General features: G+C 42.3%; 1 protein-coding gene and 1 long non-coding RNA gene across 2 annotated transcripts; one reads left to right on the top strand and one right to left on the bottom strand.

Moving 5' to 3' along the window:
• The first annotated feature begins 800 nt into the window (after window positions 1-800).
• On the top strand, window positions 801-19810 carry rnf19a (ring finger protein 19A, RBR E3 ubiquitin protein ligase). The gene is made up of 10 exons (XM_053446698.1): window positions 801-967; window positions 9264-10125; window positions 13057-13265; window positions 13444-13588; window positions 13803-13965; window positions 14598-14712; window positions 15019-15177; window positions 16109-16328; window positions 16731-16874; window positions 16985-19810. Exons 2-10 carry the CDS (start codon window positions 9524-9526, stop codon window positions 17784-17786), a joined length of 2559 nt encoding a protein of 852 aa, XP_053302673.1. The 5' UTR covers window positions 801-967; window positions 9264-9523; the 3' UTR covers window positions 17787-19810.
• Window positions 6904-10525, bottom strand: LOC128461670 (uncharacterized). The gene is made up of 2 exons (XR_008342286.1): window positions 10328-10525; window positions 6904-10119 (listed from the first exon to the last, which is right to left on the bottom strand). It is a non-coding gene; the product is annotated as an uncharacterized LOC128461670 (long non-coding RNA).
• Window positions 19811-20004: the final 194 nt, after the last annotated feature.

Raw genomic sequence — 20004 nt, 5'->3', positions numbered from 1 at the left:
AAGGCGAGTTCTGCATTTTCAACAATGATTTTGAGACCAATTGAAAATCAGTTCTCTAAAAGGTGATCATGAACAAATCCTGGATAAACCCCAGGTAATTTGATTATTAAAATACAAAACTGATATTTAAATTTGATTGAATCCATTCATTTTACAGAGGACATCCAGACGATTTTAAAAGTTGATGCTCATTGAGCACTTTGGTAAAAGTAATTCTTCCAAAACGTTAATGAGCCTTTGCACATTTTCAAGTTCTTCGTGTTAATAAATCTGTTGTTTATGTCCCTTTATGGATGAGGAAGTACCATGCAATGAACACAAGGTGGCAGTATATCAACCAGGAGATAAACATTGGTCAAGTCAGCAGTTGCTCTCAGGAGGAAATGTTCCGATTGAGTTTAACAAATTAAAGCACACTTTTGATGGAACTCTGATGGAGCCCACATTTTCAGAAAATGGCCACTTTAAAGCATAAGAGAGAATAATTATATACTATCCTTTAAGTGACTTTCTGTAAAATGAATGATAGGATAACAAAGTACCAATTTACTGTCTGTAATTTTGATTGTTTGTCTCTATTTTGTACTATGGCTCTGAGGTGCCATCAACAAGATGTTTATATGTTTTTATCTATTTTTCTACCATAGATTCCAAACTGTGAACAAGCAAAAACAAAATTGTATTTAAATAAGATAATAGTGACAACAACAAGTAATTCAATCATTTGTTTTATTGCAAAGTAAATCCACGTTTTTCCACCGTACCTTTATGTTTTATAGTGAAAATCCAGGCGGAACCCTCACGCGTGGCACCACAGTTCTCCGCCTTGACAGCAGCAGTCGGAGAATGTAGTCAGTTCGTCCTGCGAAGTTTCCTGTGACACATTCTTCTCTGGGCTCCCGGAGACATGGAGGCAGCGGAGCTTCCTCTGTAGGGACGCACGGTGCGATCGGCTGGAAGCTGAACGGTGAGTGTCTGTGCAGAAAAAGACATTAGAAGCCAGAAGTCGCCCTGGTTTGGTGAAGAGATGGAAACAAACGAGAACTTCCTCCTGTGCGGGGCTTGACGAGAGGCTAGCAGCGTTTAGCATCGTTAGCTTGTAAAGTCCCATCGTTGGAACTACAGGGGGCGGCAGGAATCCCTCAGCGTTTACCCTTCACGTGAGGTGTCCGTTAATTTCGACTCGGGCCGTGTTTGACAGTCGATTTAATCATCTGACCAGCGAGGGGGGGAAACCACAGCTCGTCAGAGGAGAAACTCTCCGGGCAGTTAAAGTTGCTCACTTAGCTCCCTGCTAGCCAAATCTGGTTAGCTTAGCAGGCTAGCTGTGTAGCCAGGTGGAAAGTGTAAACAAAATGCGAGTGGGACTGTGCCCAGCATCAGATGACGTCTCTCTGTTTTTAACAGCCTTCTCCTTCGTTGTTTTATTAGTGTCACTACTCGTAAACCAGTATGTGTGGTGGCGCTCAGTGAACTGTCGATGGTTTTTTATTTTCCTGGCTGAGACGCAGTTTATCCTCGATATCGTCATGTGTTCAGTTTGTTTGCACTCCCGGTTTAAGGATCAGCTTCTTTACATGTTAAACATGCAAACCTTTTTACTCTGTTCTTATAAATCTCTGGGAAACTCAAATCTCTTACTCTTACCTTTTTTTATTTGTTTAGCAGTTTTTAACGCATTTGTCAATAATTATGTGTTGTTAAAGTATAATCATGTAATGGTTTACAACAATTGCACGTTACAAAACACTCAATGTCTTTGTAGCTGCTTTGCAAATAATTGATTCGTTTTTTTAAAGGACACTTATAAAAACATCTCATGTGAATTATTAATGCTTGTCATCCATTTAGGTCCGTTTTATTCTCTTAAATTTGGGTAATTTGCAAAGATTAGTGTGACATAAAAGCAAAGTCTGTTTTTTAAAAATGTTTAACGTTTATTACACTCAAATATATATTCAGTTATTGCTGATTTAAATTTTGAATGGGGAAGAGCTTCATCTAACATTAATATTTCATTAAATGAGTTTGACTCGTGCTGTTGCTAAACACAGGTATCCCTCAGCAAATGGGAACAATGACCGACAGTGTCTTTCTGTTGTCACTTTTATGGCACAGTCAACATTGTTTTTGCTGAGTAGATATCGTATCTACCGCTGGGCACAGTCCGTCTGTATTTACTGGGGGACTTTTACAGCTTTGTTGCTTAATTTGTCTACGGCGTCCTCACCCAAGCTTTCTGTCAATGAGTCACAGTGTTTTGTTTCCTGCTGACAACCTGTTACTGTTTAACTGGACCAATCTCAGCCGCGCACTCAGCCAATGGAACTGAAACGAAACTTCATGCTTCGAAGTTTGGTGAAACTTTAGGATTCGAGTTTAACTGCTGTGCCATCATTTTTAACCGCATTGCTTAATTCCGTGTTTTTTGTTTTTGCTGCAGAAAGGACATTTTCAAACATTGCATAATTACTTATATTGCTTTATATACTAAAATATCAGCCCAGGATTATACGACTTTGTATTTAAATTCCTGTTTAAGCATTTTTACCAGAAACTGGTTTGTAAAGCCATCACCCGCTACCCATTCTCAGCCTGAACTAGTTTTATGGTTTACTGACCTAAATTTGGTTACCAGTTATTTAGGGGCCATCAAGTTCATAATGAAACAGATTTTTTTCCATCTACATGTTCACATGTAAGAATCAATTTGTAAATTCATATGTCAAATTTGAGAAATCCATGTTTTATTCTTCTACCATTATGGTTTTTGCCATTATAGCCAATCAAACGCTCCTCTGTCATTCATCTGACATCGACATACAAGACCAATGACCTTATTTTCGAAGCAAACATTTGCTTTTTTGCAATAGTCAACCAGCTCGGGCCGGTTCCAGACTTTGACTGTTTGAGCTAGCAAACATTTGTGCCCCAGGAACACATAGCAGACATTTAAACTTTGTTTTTGAATTCTTTAGTTACGATTGGTCTGTAAAATATGTGTGGTTTTGTTATGTGTGACCAATAAGAAGAAGTGTTCTCACAGTTTGTGGTTATCTTGACATTTTTGCAAACCTATCAGTAAACATGAACAGCTGCTCAGCCTCGAAGGCAACTGAAGATTTGACGATTTCAACATGACACAAGCTGACTAATAAGATCAAAAAGCTCTTTTCAGTTTCCCACACAACTCTTAAAAATTTCTAGTAGACTTAATCCAAACACTGTCAAATCAGTGGCTTTGATTAAACCGTGAGACGAGCGCTGCTGGTGAATTGTGAATAGCTGTTGGAGTCTCCTTCCTCCATGTAGCACAGTATAGGGCAGGGATGTCACCGCCATCACACCCCCCCATCTGCCTCCTACTCCCCTGCTGTTTGGGGTGAAATCATGTTGCCGTAGAGAGCGTCATGGCGTGTCATGGTCTTAGTGGGGTGAACGAGTGAGGTCAGGTCATGATGTAATAGATACATCATTATTTTGCACAGCCCTGGATGGAATGGATTCACCCACCACTACTCATCCTGTCTTGCTTGAAAATGTATTTAATCTAGCATTTGGTTCGGTGGTTTTCTGCAAGCAGTCATTATTCTAAATGGCTTGACTGTTCTGGTTTAGATTAGGACAGTCAACCTAAGTCTGTATTGAGTGTGGACCACAGGGATGCTACTGGACGGAACATTTTCCACTGGGTGATAAACTTGAGACAACACCGGTGTTGCAGATTTCGCCAAACATTTAAAAGAGAAGACGTGTCCGCTCAATATGTGTAGAGCGACTCGGCTGCTCTGAGCAGACATTTTCAGTTTAGAATTATTGCATTTAGTTTGCCATATAAAAATATATATATATAATGCAAATGGCATTTCCTCATACAAACGTAAGTCTATATCTTTATCTGGAAAAATAATAAAGCCTCATGTTCAACTAGCTTTTTTTATATGATGTACCATTTTGCCAGAAGCAATTCATTTGCATCATCAGTTGCATCCTCACCATTATTGTCAGTGACATTTGAATAAAACTGTTGCCTCATCGTAATGTACAAGATACAGTGGAAAAGTACCCTCCTCTGTTGGCTCTAAATCGGACTGTTTAGTAAACAGTGCTAAAAGCAGCCTCAGACGTATTCACTCCACTGTCTCCTGTCCCCACCATGTCCAACATCACACCTTATTATTATACTGGGGCTGACAGATGAAAGACTAAACGGAGATTCATTAAGCTACTTGGTTGTGTCGATGTCCCGTGGACAGAAAGTTGGCCTGATGAGTGCAGGCCAGTCTAACAGTAACTTTGTATTTCTGTATGAACTTGTTCAGAGGAACAGGGCTTTAGAATATTGTAACAGTTTAAAATTACTGAAATATAACTGCTAGATAAACAAAATGAGGTATAAAAAAAGTGGAATTGTTTGTTGTCACTTGGCTCTTCCTCTGTACATAGTCGTAATAACTGGATGCATTGTCATGATCAGGAAGTCTGTCCTCCAGCTGGAATGTCAGCGGAAATTAGTGTACGTGATGAACCCTTTGCAGAAGAATACTTTGACTGGTTTGAAGTCGTGGAAGCCGCTCATTGCACAAGTGATTTCTTTGAAACTACGAGTTTTGATTATAAATCCAACCGTCACCTAAATTTAGCCTGAAGCATTGAGAAACAGCAGAGCAGCTTTTTTCTTTATCGACTTCCCACCAGATAGCACTGACACGTTTATCTATCAACTATCAAATATCCTGCTGAGTATTTGTCACAGTTCTTTATTAACAAAAGTTTAGGCATATTTCAGATTCTAGTAACTCTCAAATATCATGGATTAAGAACCAGTCTTGGACAGGTACTGAATCACTGTTGCTTCTCCATTCTACATCCAACTTAAGGGACCCAGGTTACACAAGTACCCCAAGGCTACAGTCTGCTGTATATACTACGACATGAACAACTGAAGAGTCACTATGACTTTCCCTTTACTGTGAAATTTAACATTTTACTTGATTTAAACTATCATCTTGTTATTGTTAATTTACTGTGACACTGAGAGATCACAAATGTAACTGTTGTGTGTTAAACGTCAAGGAGACGGTTTCAGGTCAGCTGAAGGTTATATATATTTTTTACTGGAAATAAATTGCATGCAGATGCTATGTCTTCGCTGTGAGCTTGTTTTATTTAGGCTTCAGCTCTCCTGTTTACTTTGGAAATGATAAGCCTTTGCGACCAACATTGTTAGTGTGAATATTCAGGAAAGGATGTTTCTTTTGGAGACAGGCATGTTCTGTTTATGGCTTATTAATAGTCCCAAAAAATTACAAATGGTGCACGTGAAACACAGCAGCGGCGTGCAGTCATATACCTGCAGCACAAATTGTTCCATTGCAATGTGGTTATACACGTTATTGTCACTTTGTGAAATTACAGGCGATGGTAACCTGGATTCATTTTGTTTATTGCCGTGCCGGAGCCAGCATGTTATTGCTCTGTGGTCTGCAGGGCTAAACTTGTTAAAACCATTACCACTCTAGACTCAGGTGACACATTTTGTTGCTATTTTTTCCCTCATCCATCTTGACACACAGATTATAGTGTGACTTCCTAAAAACCTTAACTTGGTGACCTTGCATTGACCCGTTTCTCCAGAAGCAAAGTAGTATAATAGCATAATAACATCAGCTGATGTAAACTCTTTGTAGAGCTGACGGAAGGTTGAAACCGTTTAATCTGCCGTGGTAGGCTTCGTGCTCTGTGGTTGTCTCAGGAACCGGGACTACATCCCAGTGTGTGAGCCGTGGTTGCATGTGATTGCCCCTAAGCCTTAGAACTTGATTACATGCATGTGCATACACACACCAAAACACAATCACACACTGACCTCAGTCACATGGAAAGTCCCACTCACTCCTTCTCAGTCAGTACAGAGCTGAGGCTTTTCCAGTTTAATTACTCCTGGGGAGTGTAATTTCACATCGACCTGTGGGTTGCTTGAAATTGCTCCTAAGTCTTGTTAAAGTTTCCTCTCATGCACGTGATTTGAGGGGTTTGGACTTTTATGATGAGCTTTGTTATGATGTGGAATTATAGTGTGAGGCCATCATACTGCAAAGTTATCTTCATGCCTCACCAACCCAAGCATCCTCAGGTTTCCATGGTCATGATACAGGTCAGAGCCAGGGCACTCAAGTGTAGATTGTTGAGATCGTTCTACTTGACTGAAGGTGTTTAAAGATTAAAGATGTTACCTGATGATCTGAAGATCCTATCTCATACAGGTTTGCAGGCGTCTTGTCTCCACCATGAGGCACAATGTGTCCAGTGGCATCAGAAGGTGGTTTCCCCCCAAAAGATCCAGGAACATTTAATGTCCTGAGAAACAATGACCTTTTCATTTCCCTCGGGTGAAAGTTCCTCCAGCACATGGTGATTTGTGTTTCCACAGCGGGGCTGAAGTCGTGTGGATATTAGAACAACTTAGTTGGCTGACGTATTAAAAGCACAATCATTTTTGTGCAATGCAGAAAAGAACAACAAAGCCTGAACTTCTGGTCCATCTGGTCTAAAAACTCAGGCTGATTCATTTTGATTATTGCTGGGCACAAACTAAAAGCAAAAGTAAGTGTTTGCAGACATGTAACAGCGCAGAGAGAAAACATTCAGTTGACATTCAGTGCTAGAAGCCAAATCAGGAAGTTCATGAGACTTAAGAAAGTACAGCTTCCCGAGCAGGGATGTTTTTCTTTTAGGAGTCGAATCCCCCATGAACTTGATTTAGCCCTCGGTGTCTATGGTGTAAACTCTGATAGATGAACTGAGATTTTCAAAAATATTCCTTCTCCTCAGGGAAACTCCGGTATTGGGACTTTTTGTTTGCCCCAGGGAGTTTGGCTCAGGGCCCTGATACAACTCGAGTTAAATGATTTAGTGATTGATAATACTTTATTGTCTGAGCATGTACAGTTTGTCAGGTATCACAGAAGCAGCTCCATTTACAGCTTGAGACAAACTAAGGATACATACATGTAGCATCACATAGCATCCTCAAAAGCCAGAGCAGAAGTGGATCCAGTCATTTCCTTCACTTTGTTTAACATGGCATGATAGAGCATTAGCCTTGGCAGAGGAACACACTCTGCGAAGTGGCCTTCTAGGTACTTTTAGGATCAACTGGTGAACAAAATGTGCTTCAGTCTAACATTGTTTAACGATTATTCACCAGCGAACAAATGTGACTGTGGACCTGAGTCATAGTGTTTCAAGGGGTTTTCCAAAAAGTCTTTGTCCAGCTTTTTGTTTTTTTCGGCGGACCAGTTTCGACTTCAAAGTAAAAGTACTTGTGCCACGTAGTACTACAGTACTTTATGACAAAAGTAAAAAACTAATCAAAAGGATTTGTCCACTCGCTCCAAATGACTTCAGACACTATGTTGACATACTCCCTCTGATCTTTCCAGGACAACAGATAGCCGACCACACCCAAGTATTTGTATGAAGATAGCTGACTTTGGTTTTCAATTGTGACATTTAAAAACTTTCCGAGCCATTTAAAACATTATTCTTTACAACTTGGCTTCAGCGCTAATGGCTCGATGAGATGCAATTATGGTTGACAGGCTTTTTAATTCACGTTTATCTTTAGAACACAGTTAACTATGCACATTGCTCCAAGGCTTTTGGAACAACGAGGCTATTGCTTTCGTTTTCGTTGTACACGAGGATGTTTGGGCGTAAAATCAAAAGACGTTACAGTATCAGTACAGATATCTTCCTTTTTATGCTGGAGAACATATTTAGAGCTTCTCAAATGTGTCAAGAGCCAGTTTAGATGGATTGCATTTTACAACCAGCATCTGATGGACACTCAAGTGCACATGAAGTGACCACTTGTGATAAGATCCTGGGGAAACTGATCACTGCTTGACAGGAAAAAACAAATAAACAACTAGCTCTGTCATTCTATTCTTTTCTTCTTCTTTTTTTTTTTTTACATGTATCTATTCTGCCCTTGAGCTACTAAAACTAGAATTTGCTCGGTTAGGATCAATCAAGGATTACCTATCCAACTTATTTGGATGACATCGAAGAGGAAGGACACTCAGCTTTATGAAATGTCCAGGCCAGACACCAAACTGGCTGAGAAGTTCTTTAATGGAAAAAAAAAAAACTCTTAACACAGAAGTAGCTGCAATAAAACTGCTGCCTGCTGGTCATCACGAGGAAAGAAGAACCACAGCCAGTCAGACAGGTTCTTAGCTTGTGAGACTGAGCCTTTTTGAGATCGCTGCCCCTGTGGAGATTTACTGTCGTCTTGTTAATTTGTTACGTCTTGGTTTCCTTGGTGCACACACAAGCAGAGAGAGAAGTCGGACAAAGTGGACATACTAAACATACATTGAATGTTTCGAACTGGCCTCAAAAAACAAACCGGTATTTAAAGTAAAGTCTGTCATGGGTTACGTGCGTCAAGCATTTGTTTTTTTACAACTGGAATCTTTGTGTTGTAAAAACGGTGATGCAATTTCTTTTCAACATCTGTCTGGTCTTTAAAACCTTGAAAACACACTTTCCTCTGTTCAGTTGTCTTATTGGCTACTGAGACTAAAATCTATTTATCCTGTTGACAGGTTAACCTGATTAAACGCACATATACTGCCCTTTGTACATTATGGCGGCAGCACACAGTGTCACTGTTGAAATCCGAGGTTGTGTCCCTTTCTGAAATGCCGGGAATTTGTTCGTCAATACTTGAAGGTCCCTCCCTCGTATGTCTAGTGTGGATGTATGTCTGCACTACAGAAACTCTGCCCTCGCAAGTGATGAGTTATCCTGAAGTTGTTCTCATCGTAAAACACGAACATGTGGGAGCACTTGAGTGTCGAGGTGTGGCCGCACAGCTGTGTTCACATCTGAGATCTATTGTGGAAGATTTTGACTTGTTTTGTCCAACACTTGACCAATGCACACTCTGGGGAAAGCCTGCAGTTGTGTCTGCAAGCAGGCTAATATGCGTACATGGGAGGCATGCCTGATTAAATCTTCTTCACTCTGCAAAACCTAATTCAAGGAATGATCTTGCTTTTATAGACTTTGCTGATTAGATTATATCATATCTCAACTGTCTTATCCCCAGGAGAAAAGTGGTTTTGCTTCCTGAAGAACAGGTTTTGCATTTTGCTTGCAAATGTTTCTGTTTTTGCAGCAGCACATTAAAAGTGAATGCATTCAGCTGTGGTTCGGTACCTTATTTCCTGTTGTTCTTCTGTTTCTCTCAGGTTGGTGTCCCATATCTGAAAATCTACATCCTCGCCCCTGCATCACTGTGGTTTAGACCTGGGACAGACATCACCACGGTCTTCAAAACCTCCTGTTCTAGCTTCAAGTTGCAATGTCCTAGCTAACAGCTGCCCCGCTCCCTTCCCCAATCAACCTGTCCCTTCAAACCCAATCCCTCTCCCCCCCTCCGCTCTGCCTCATCTCCTCTCCTGATGTGGTAATTTCTGGTGCTAACACCAACACAGCCCCTTCTTGCACGATGAGCAGCCTGCACCAGCAACATCATGGCAGCACAGGCTCAGAACGAGATCTTCAATCGGCCACCTCCTCTGTCAGCCTCCCTTCTATTAGAAAGACCCCCAAGAAGCGTCGCCTGTCCCTGCACGCGCTGTTTGGTCGGCGGCGGCGTCCAACCAGCGACCCCAAGTTCAAGTCCAAGCCTCTGCAGACCGGATCTGGAGTGGACCCCGTTGTCAGCACCGAAGTTGTGCAGTCAGAGACCTTCCTAGACAAAACCTCAGAACACTCTTTACCGGGCGTAGCGTCGACTTCATCAGTGTCAATATCAGAGCACCTGGAGTGCCCCCTGTGCCTGCTGCGCCATGTACGCGACCGCTTCCCCGACATCATGACCTGTCCCCATCGCTCCTGTGCGGACTGCCTGCGACAGTACCTGCGCATTGAGATCTCAGAGTCTCGCGTCAACATCAGCTGCCCCGAGTGTGCAGAGCGCTTCAATCCTCATGACATCCGCATGATCCTGGGAGACAAAGCCCTCATGGAGAAGTATGAGGAGTTCATGCTGCGGAGGTGGCTGGTGGGTGAGCCTGACTGCCGCTGGTGTCCTGCCCCGGACTGTGGGTAAGCAAATGGGATTACAAAGTCCAATCAGTGACTCACATATTTGAACAACCTGATATCTACTTACAAAATTGATTAACGGAAAGCAACAAAACATACAACAATTTATTGAATCTATTTGATCCCATCTGCCATGACGGTTTCAGGTCTGTGAGATTATTTCCACAACATCTTCACATTTCAGAATCTGTTTTCCGGTTACCTTATGCTTGATGATCTGATATAACCAACACACGGGTCCCAAAATAACAGTAAGCAGCAGCATCGAGGAAACTCAAAGGCTGTAATCTTTCCTTTTGAAGCTCACCCAGGCTTCTGCATTGATGCGCCAGTTAAAAATAACTCGTAGAAGTGAGAGAGCCGTGTATTCTGTCAGCCGAATGAGTCATCCCGAAAAAGATCAGCGAGCGACTGATAAAGCGATGTCGTCACACTCTGTCATTTTAGTGCTGCTAATAGAATGTAGAGGGATTTTAAATACACAAGTATATTTACCAGTGAATAGGGACTCAGACGCAGTTTGAATAATATGAATACATTTTAAAATTGTAGAACAATCAAACGCGTCATAAATAAGTATATTTACCCAATTAGGTTCCGAAGACAGATTAGGGTTTGGTTAATCAGAGACTCGATATGGTCTGAAGGAGTGAATGTGTGTGTGAATGGTTGACGATGGACAGATGGATAAATGAAATTCTGCCAAGATTCCCTTATACACTTTATAAAAAAAATACACATTTGACTCGCTTGTTACTTTCAGTTAGAGATGATTTATTTGGAACTAAGACCCCGTCACATGGAGGTGACGGTGGAGCTGAGGGTCACTTCAGGGTCATGTGTGTTTGGTAGAGAAGCAGAAGTTTGCTCCGAGCGGCCCCAGCTGAGGCTGACATAACACTGTCCCTGCTCAGTAGGTCACTCTGCTTCGTGTCGCTCATTGCCCTGTGTACTTCTGCTGCTCGTCCACACTCGCACCCGTCTGTGGTTTTTACTGCAGGCGCTTGTTGGACTGGTTTGATTAACACTACATATGTATTCATCAGCGTTGTGGTTCAGTCGCGCCCTTTCCCTGTCTTAATGATGGCTGAATTCAGAAATGGTTTTACCCTTCACTCCCTCTCATGGCTTTGTCTCATCAACACTGCTGACCCTGTCTGTTCGAAGAATGGCTCTTTCATAAGCTTGTTCCAGCTCTTCTTGCTCTATTCCTCCACCCGGTTCAGCTCTGGCTCCCCGCCACACTCTCCACAGCCGAATGCTCTCACTGATGATTCTCGTGTAATTGCACTCACAAGTTTTTGGGCTTTGTTGTTCAGCGGATATTAACTCCCAAGAATCCTCTGCATGAGGAAAGAAATCCTATCCATGCACAGGGGAGTCCTGACTTTGCAGTGGCGTCATACAGAAATGTGTTGTTACACTGAAATATATGTGAGATAGTTTTAACAGCAAAAGGTCGACTTGGAATCTCTCCCAGCCAGTTACAACTGTCAAACCCCATTTGGCAACAGTTTGCTTCACCGAGGTGTGACTGCAGACCGTCTGCAAGCTGTCTGTACACAATGTTGTTTAGCTTCTGCACAAATAACATCCCCACAACTGGACTGTTGGCAACCCATTAAAAAGAAAGAAAAACATAATTTTTCTAGTTTTCACTCATTTAGAAAAGTATAATCCAGCTTGTATGCTTTTATAGGAAATATCACATAATGCATAAGCCAAACCTGTTATTGAAAGAAGGGAGGTCATGATGGGTCATGTTTTTTCCAATATTGATTCTGAGTCACTGCTGACACACACTGACCGGTTCTGTTTCAGTAACTCACTGTTGCTTGTCTAGTATCACCTGAGCATGTCTATTAGATTAAATGCTTATCTCATTTGAACTAAGATCTTTCCCAGTTAGAAGCTGTAGGTACATGTAAGTGTGTAGATGAACCAACAGACGTGGTGTGTGAGTGTGTGAGTGTCAGCTGATGCCATCATTTCTATTTGTTCTAAATCTTTTCCAGGGCGTTTATGTTGACTTGAATAAGCAGCTTCATACACACTCACACACTGGGCCTCTGTCTCACTATAGAACCGTAACAAATTGTCCACATTATCCATCCACAAGTGTTTGTTTTTCCTTATTGCCTGGTTTTAATTTTCCCATGATGCCTCTGCTGTGGGAGCCAGAATGGCCACAACAGTCACAGGGTTTAGCTGAGGTCGTTATATGTCTACAAACATATTATATTAATAGACCAGGTGCTCCTCAGACCTTCCCACAGTATCTGTGGTTTTAACAACATAACTCTTAATGTCTCATTGTATCCAAACCAGTGAGACACAAGTCGCTTTACGAGTCACAGTCCTGCCTATCATTTAACTTTTCAAAAAATAATTAGACCATTTATTTGAAGCAATAATAGTGTGAGGTAATGAATGACTGCTGCAACAATGGATTTTTGTGGTACCTGTTTGTCAAGCTGCGTTAGAGTTGTATGCTCACAATAATAAAACCAGTTATTGGAAATTCCCTCCGCTCCGTCCTGCTGTGCAGTTTTCAATAACAGCTTTTCAATTGGGTATTGCAATGATTGATGAAAGACACCATGGTGACATGCGCTCATGCAGGAGGGATTGTGCCCGTATTGATTTACTGTAACAGAGCTTATAGGTGATATCATCATGGAAAGTATGTAGCAGCAAATTTCCTGTGTTTACGTAGCCAACACATTCCTGACGATGTTCATGTCACCAACTGTGAAATCTTGTATTTATGCACTTTAGACATTTTACCCACCCAGTTTAATTCTCCTGCTCTGTTCCTGTTCGAGTCGTTTTGCCCCTGCTGACCCCTAGTGTTGTGCTGCACTACTACACCGGTGCGCTCCTACTGGCAACTATCTAAAAAACACACTGTCTGTATTGTTCCTCTCTCAGTTATGCAGTCATTGCGTTTGGCTGTGCCAGCTGCCCAAAGATCACCTGTGGACGTGAGGGCTGCGGGACAGAGTTCTGCTACCACTGCAAACAGCTGTGGCATCCCAACCAGACGTGTGACTCTGCACGGCAGCAGCGGGCCCAGCACCTCCGGCTGAGGAGTTTCAGGTCCTCGTCCCTCAGCTACAGTCAAGAGAGCGGAGCCGCAGGTAGTTTAGAATGAAAGGCCTTAATGCAAATTGCACATGGACTAACACGGACAGTTTTTTAGGAATTTACACACAAAATAAATGGTGACGCGCATCTGCACCTTCAGCTCACCCATCACAATTCCTTTTATTCTCATAGTCCTAGATTAAAGGTTTCACCTCTATCCCCCTCCTCTAGGTGATGACATCAAGCCATGTCCTCGGTGTGCCGCCTACATCATCAAGATGAATGATGGGAGCTGTAATCACATGACCTGTGCTGTATGCGGTTGTGAGTTTTGCTGGCTCTGCATGAAGGAGATCTCTGACCTGCACTATTTAAGGTGACACAATCATAAAATCGATGAAAACTGCCCTTTTACCGCTTTGTTTCCTTTCTGTATTTCAGTTGACATTTGACTTATTTTACATTAGTTTAAGTTATTATCGTTTCAGTGTATAATATACTCTATAACACATGCCTGGTTTTCGGTCTCAGTTTCCCCCGGATAAATAATCTCTCTTTCTCTCTCTCTCTCTCTCTCTCCATCCTCTCAGTCCGTCAGGCTGCACCTTCTGGGGAAAGAAGCCCTGGAGCAGGAAGAAGAAGATTCTGTGGCAGCTCGGCACACTGGTCGGAGCTCCTGTGGGTATCGCCCTTATTGCCGGCATCGCCATCCCCGCAATGATCATTGGTATCCCAGTCTATGTGGGCAGGAAGGTGAGAGCTACCATCAGACAGCGTAGGAATAACATGTAATAGACGAACAGAAGGTACAACTATACTTGTAAAGTTGATCTTTAAAACCAAACTATTTGTGGACACATTTGTCTGTTTTACATACTTTATGCTTGTTTGACTTTAACCTAAAGTGAGATGAAGGAAAGAAAGAGATGATTCTTTTTCTGATGTTGTGTAAAGGAGAGGCAGGCAGGGTAGAAAATAACTATACTGAAAACAAAGGGATGTGAAATCACTGAAACAGATTGGTTCACTAAAGGCCAATCCACACTAAGAATGATAACCATAACAATATATTTTAAAGATCAGAACTAAAACGACATCAACAGGTGTGAATCACATTGTGAGATTGCTTTCCCTGCAATTTGATGAACGAAAGAAACATGTGAACCTGTTCAACGTGGCAGATGTGATTCTGGAGAGATTCATCATTGAATAAAATGTATATAATCTAATCCAGGTTGTTATGAAGCCATATATCAGTTTTTAGACCGGAGGAACAAATCGTTTTTTAACGACATGGACAATGTGATCTTTTGTTGTTTCGCAGTCGCATCTTCTCATTTTGTGATTGAACCCTTAAAGGCAATAAACACGTTTCCTCCCCTCAGATCCATAACCGCTATGAGGGCAAGGACATCTCCAAACACAAGAGGAACCTGGTGATCGCAGGCGGTGTGACGCTGTCTGTCATCGTGTCGCCTGTGGTTGCTGCCGTCACTGTCGGTAAGAAAGAAGTGTTTTTGTTCTCTCTCTCTTTTCCCTCTTGTCTTTCTCCACCATCTGTTTCTCAACTACACTTGAATTATTTACAGGGTTTTGTTTTCTCGGTGGCTCGGTAGTAGAAAGTGAACACTTTGGAAACGCTTCACCTTGTGGTTTTGAATGGAATTGTCACGTGTCATCTTTCTAAAAATGTGAAATGTTTTTAGTGTTTGTTGAGGAACTTGTTATATACACTGTATAGAGTTTACCACTGACTCACAAGGAAACTTCTGCTGTTAACTTGAGTGTTTACGTTGTGTTGTGTAGGCATCGGGGTTCCCATCATGCTGGCTTATGTCTACGGAGTGGTTCCCATCTCACTGTGTCGGAGCGGCGGCTGTGGAGTGTCCGCTGGCAGCGGCAAAGGGGTGCGAATCGAGTTCGATGACGAAAATGACAACATAGGCAGTGGAGCTGCAGCCACAGGTACGTCTACTGGTAACCCGACGAGGTGAAAGTGATATAGTGAGGCTGCCAAATATATGCCATCAAAACATCTTGGTTGGAAATAAAACTACAAACACAGGAAGGTTAATAATGATCTGTTTCTATATGTAGTTCTTCTCTTTCATTCATAAACATGTAGTTCCTGTAGACATGTGCATGTGACCTTTTTCTTAAGGTCTAAAATAGAACCGGAGTATCTGGAAAACACCAAGAGTTTTTAGTGACCAGGAGGTTTGGTATGTGTTTGTATTGGCAGGAAGAAGCACATCTGCGTCAACGCCCTTTGTCTGCTCATGCAGATTATTCATAGCCCACAAAATGCCAGCACTGTTGATCTGAGAAGCCGATAAGTGTTGGGAGTTGTGTGATGTGTGAGATGACCGGTGCAGTGTCAGTGGTTTCTCCTGTCAAGTGTGTGTGTGTTTGTCAGCATCAACCTGAGGGCTGTGTGAGGTCGAGCTCTCCTTTCTCACCTCGTAGGTGCTTGAGGAAAGGGACCGCGTTTCTCACAGCTTTCCTGAATGATAATTAAAAATCCCCGTGACAGCAGGGAGGTGTGAGACATGGCAGCACTTATTTGCACCTTAGAATTTATCAATCTGTTGTTTCAGGATTCTAAGTAAAGCCTGTGAAAGTAAAGTCACTGGGTAAAGTTCAAATAATAAACTCAATTTATCTTCTGCTTCTTTTTTAGCATTTTTTTCCAGCTTGAATCATTGAACATTTACAGCCACTGAATACAAAGATACGCAAGATTTCTGCAGTAATTAATAGTTTTTTCATGTGGTGTCATGCTTTGATCAGGGTCTGTGGGTTCACAGGGATCATCTGTGATGTTATTTTTACCAGATAAACTCGTCTGTAAATTTAATGAAATTACTAAATCCCTTTTCCGTCCTTTCCTCTACAGACACGACCTCGGTGGCAGAGACGCGGCTCAACAACCCGAGCCTTGGCGATGGCGCGAGCGTCGGGGGTCTGACGGGCCTGAGCCTCAGCGTCAGCGGCAGCCACATGGAGCGCTGCGGCATGAGCTCGGCCCAGCGGGACAACATGAGCGACAACGCCAGCACCACAGCGCTCGCCGGGACCAGCATCACTGGCAGCCTGTCGGGCAGCTGCTACAACAGGTGAGAGACTCAACCTCAAGGTCTTTGTTATAACTTCTCATGGTTTAAATTACAGACACGAAAATGTATTGAATAATAAACATCTGCTTGATTTTGATCCGAACAAATGTTATTATGACTTATTTCATGCAGGTGTATTTAGGATTTTATAATAACTCTAAAAAAAATAGCTGTTACAAGTGCTTCAGAGGGACGGTGAAATAAATACAAGAAAACAAAACAGCAAAGACAACAAGCAAAATAATACAAGTCATAGACAAATACAACAATACATCATTTAAATGTTGAAAAGAAAGAAAGCGGTAAAAGAAACATAGGTAACTCATACATTGTCGTTCAGTCATATTTCACTTGAGTTGATGTTGTTGTCTCGTGGTACTACTTGTTTTGTTCTCTCTCCAGGATGGAGGTGCAGGCGGACGTGCAGAAGGAGCGCTGCAGTCTGAGCGGCGAGTCGGCCACCGTCAGCCTCGGGACAATCAGTGACAACGCCAGCACCAAGGCCATGGCAGGATCCATCCTCAGTGCCTACATGCCCCTGGAAAGGTCGGTAGTCAGAACAGAAAATATTCCTCGTACAAGCAGGAAGATATCACAGTGTTGAAAAAATAATGTTATAATACTGTTGGTTAAATGTGAGTGGTTTTATTTTGCAGAGACAATAGTCTGGAGGTTCAGGCTGACGTGGAGTCCAAGCAGGAGAAGCTGAGACACTCCAGCGCCAGCAGCAGCCTGGATGACGCTAGCTGCAGCAGTAGCACCGCTGGTCTCAAAGGAGCTGGCGGTGGCCCGTGTTCATGTCCCTCCACCTGCTGCTGCGCTCAGCAAGACAACCACAGCTGCCCCTCACCTCCCTGGATGAAGGAACCCTCCACGTTGGGGGGCAAAAAGAGCAAAGGAAAGCTCTGGAAAAGAGCCAGCGTCAGCAAAGGAGAAAGAAGAATGAATGAGACGCAAGGAGATATGGATGCTCAGCTCCTGGAGCGGCGCAGCATCAATTCCTCTGAGTTCGATTCCCCATCCCTGAGCGGCAGCCTGCCCTCAGTGGCCGACTCGCACTGCAGCCACTTCTCGTCAGAGCTCAGCTGCTCAGACCTCGAAACCTCAAGACCAGCCCATCCCCTCTGCTCCGCCCCCATGGACCCCCACGCTCATCACGCCGCTGCCGCCGCCTTCATCGACGTCGCCCTCACGCCCATGCCTGAGGTGGAGAACGACCGCCTGGAGCACTATCCCTCTCAGAGCAGCCACGTGACCTTCACCCACCGCCTGCTGTCCGCTTCTCCACCCGCTTCGCCAAAAGAGGGAAGCAGCGGGACGTTTCTGTACATCAGCGAGGAGAGCGTTGGTGCCAGCGCGGAGCCGGAAGTGGAAGAGAGCGCGACCGAGGGCAGCAACAACACTGCAGCAGAGCCTGAGAGCCCGACGAGGAATCACTGTGTACAAACAGATATCTGAAGCTGTGTCACCGCTGCTCGCTCAGTTATCAGCCTTATCACCTAATTTCACTCTTAAAACCGAAGCAGCCGATTCTTCTTTGGAAGCTGGTAGTCGAGTTTAATATTAACGATATTTTTGGAATATTACGTGAATGTGAGACTGTACAGTTACAGAGAGGTTTGAGGTGGAGAGAGATTTGTGAGTAACCAAGTGAGCAGGAGCACAGTCAAGTCAAAGCAGGTGGTTTAGTGCCATTTAGAGGCACGGTGTGTGAAGCTGGAGCAGCAGGGCCTCTAGGAGGTAGCGCTGAATGTACGTGGACAGGTGAGAAGCAGGTTATCAGGGTGGAGAGATGCTACAGGAGGCGGTTAATCTACCCAGCTGTTCCCTGAATTATTGTCTAAACCAGCCTCAAGTTTTTACCCCTTTCTCAAGAAAAGCTGGAGAGCAAGTCACACATCTGATATTCCTTTCAAAAGTAAACTGAGCTGCTATTATAAATAAAGCGTCACCGGCTTTTCTCCTTCGTCACACCTGCAAAAGTCTGATTCCCTCCAGGGGTTTTTGTTTGAATCAGGGAGGGAGACGCCATCACTGTGGTCCACCGCTGTGCCACCGCTTCATTCTGTGACTTCTTAATGGTGAGAAACACCACAGGTTAAAGGATCGTTCGACCCTCTGTCAACTCGAGGGTCTAAACCTCAACCTGAGCGGGACCAGACCCTACAGTAGCATATTGTATTTTTTTCCATAATCATCTATAAAGAAGTGATTATTATTATTGCTTTTGTTTTAAAATGTGACTCGTATGTTCTTGGTCTATGTTTTTGCTTTATTTTCCATTTTGGGAAAGTTGGTTTTTAATGTTAAAGCCCTGTGTTGGGTCCAGGAAAAGTGGTTTTGAGTAAAATTGGGCAGGAATTAAGTTGAAAGACTTATTTGAAGTTAGTTCTAAGACTCTGTCTGAAGAGGTAAAAAATATTTGTGGTTGCAAATGTAACCAATATTTCACTACATTTATTTTTCATTTAATTTGAGAGGCGTATTAAAAACAAATTCCATTTACATTATTCCTTGTAAACTGAGAAATGCAAAACACAAACCCGTCTTCATAGTAGTGTAGCATTTCTTGAACATCACTTAAACTGGAACTCTGTCCAAGCGACATGTATTTGCAATAAGAAAATAAAGCTTTCAAGATGTGTCCGATCAAAGAACCACATCTAGACTTATTTCCAAAAAACAGTTTCTTGTTCCACGAGAAACTCTTCTTTAGTATTAGAGCACATACATCAGTCAGTGGTTTAATATTCACTAATGAATGTACAGTAATGTTATAACTTTGATTCTCCCTTATTAACATCGGAGTCAAAATATAATTTTTTTTAATCAGACCGCCGGTCTTTTCTTAATGATTGATGCAAATAATTTTGTATTTGATATCTGTTGGACCCACAGTGCCTTTTCAAGGGAGGGAATCCTTTGTATTGTGTTTTTATTTTTACTTTCATTTCCTCGTTCTGTGTGTCTTCAAATGATAAACATAAAAATCATAAGAAAATGACAAATATTAAAAGGTTTTCCATTAAATCCACTTTAATACATGATGTGATCAGTCCACTAAGTTAATAAAAAAAAAAGACACCAGCTGAGCCGACAATGCAACAGTGGAGTGAAATCTAGTTTGGGGCATTACTTTAAATCTTACCACACTACTTAATGTTTCTCTTAAGTAGCCAAAGTCTCAGAGTCGGTAGAGGCAATAAACCCAAAAGCAAGTTGCAGCATAAGTATCTGAGTGAGTTGAATTAAACTACTTCTGTGTTCAGCAGCTGCAGGATTCCCACCTCATTTATGTGTATGAAAAAAAATGTTTGATTCCAGTGAGTTTTATATTATTATTTGAAGACGAGTACCAGGTCTATTTTTTTACTTGGTCAAAATCAGCGTATGCTATTTCGAAAAAGTATATATTTCCTAATAATTTGCTTTATAATGTGCATGTTAATGCATATCCTTACACAATAAAATCCTCAATCAAGCTTTGTTGTCTGTTTGTTTTTTTGGAGAAAAAGAATTGTTGCAGCTTGAGCAGTTGTGGTTTAAGGAAACAATCATCTTCCTTATCGGAGGAGAGAAAAGCACAAAACTAACTACATTTAATTTTGACTCGTTTCCTTTTAGCTAAGCATTTGGTTACATCTTCAGAACTAAGTGAACTTTAAATAAGACGGGC

The sequence above is a fragment of the Pleuronectes platessa genome, chromosome 18 (genome assembly GCF_947347685.1).
Source record: "Pleuronectes platessa chromosome 18, fPlePla1.1, whole genome shotgun sequence".
NCBI lineage: Eukaryota > Metazoa > Chordata > Actinopteri > Pleuronectiformes > Pleuronectidae > Pleuronectes > Pleuronectes platessa.
This window is presented reverse-complemented; position numbering and strand designations above follow the sequence as displayed.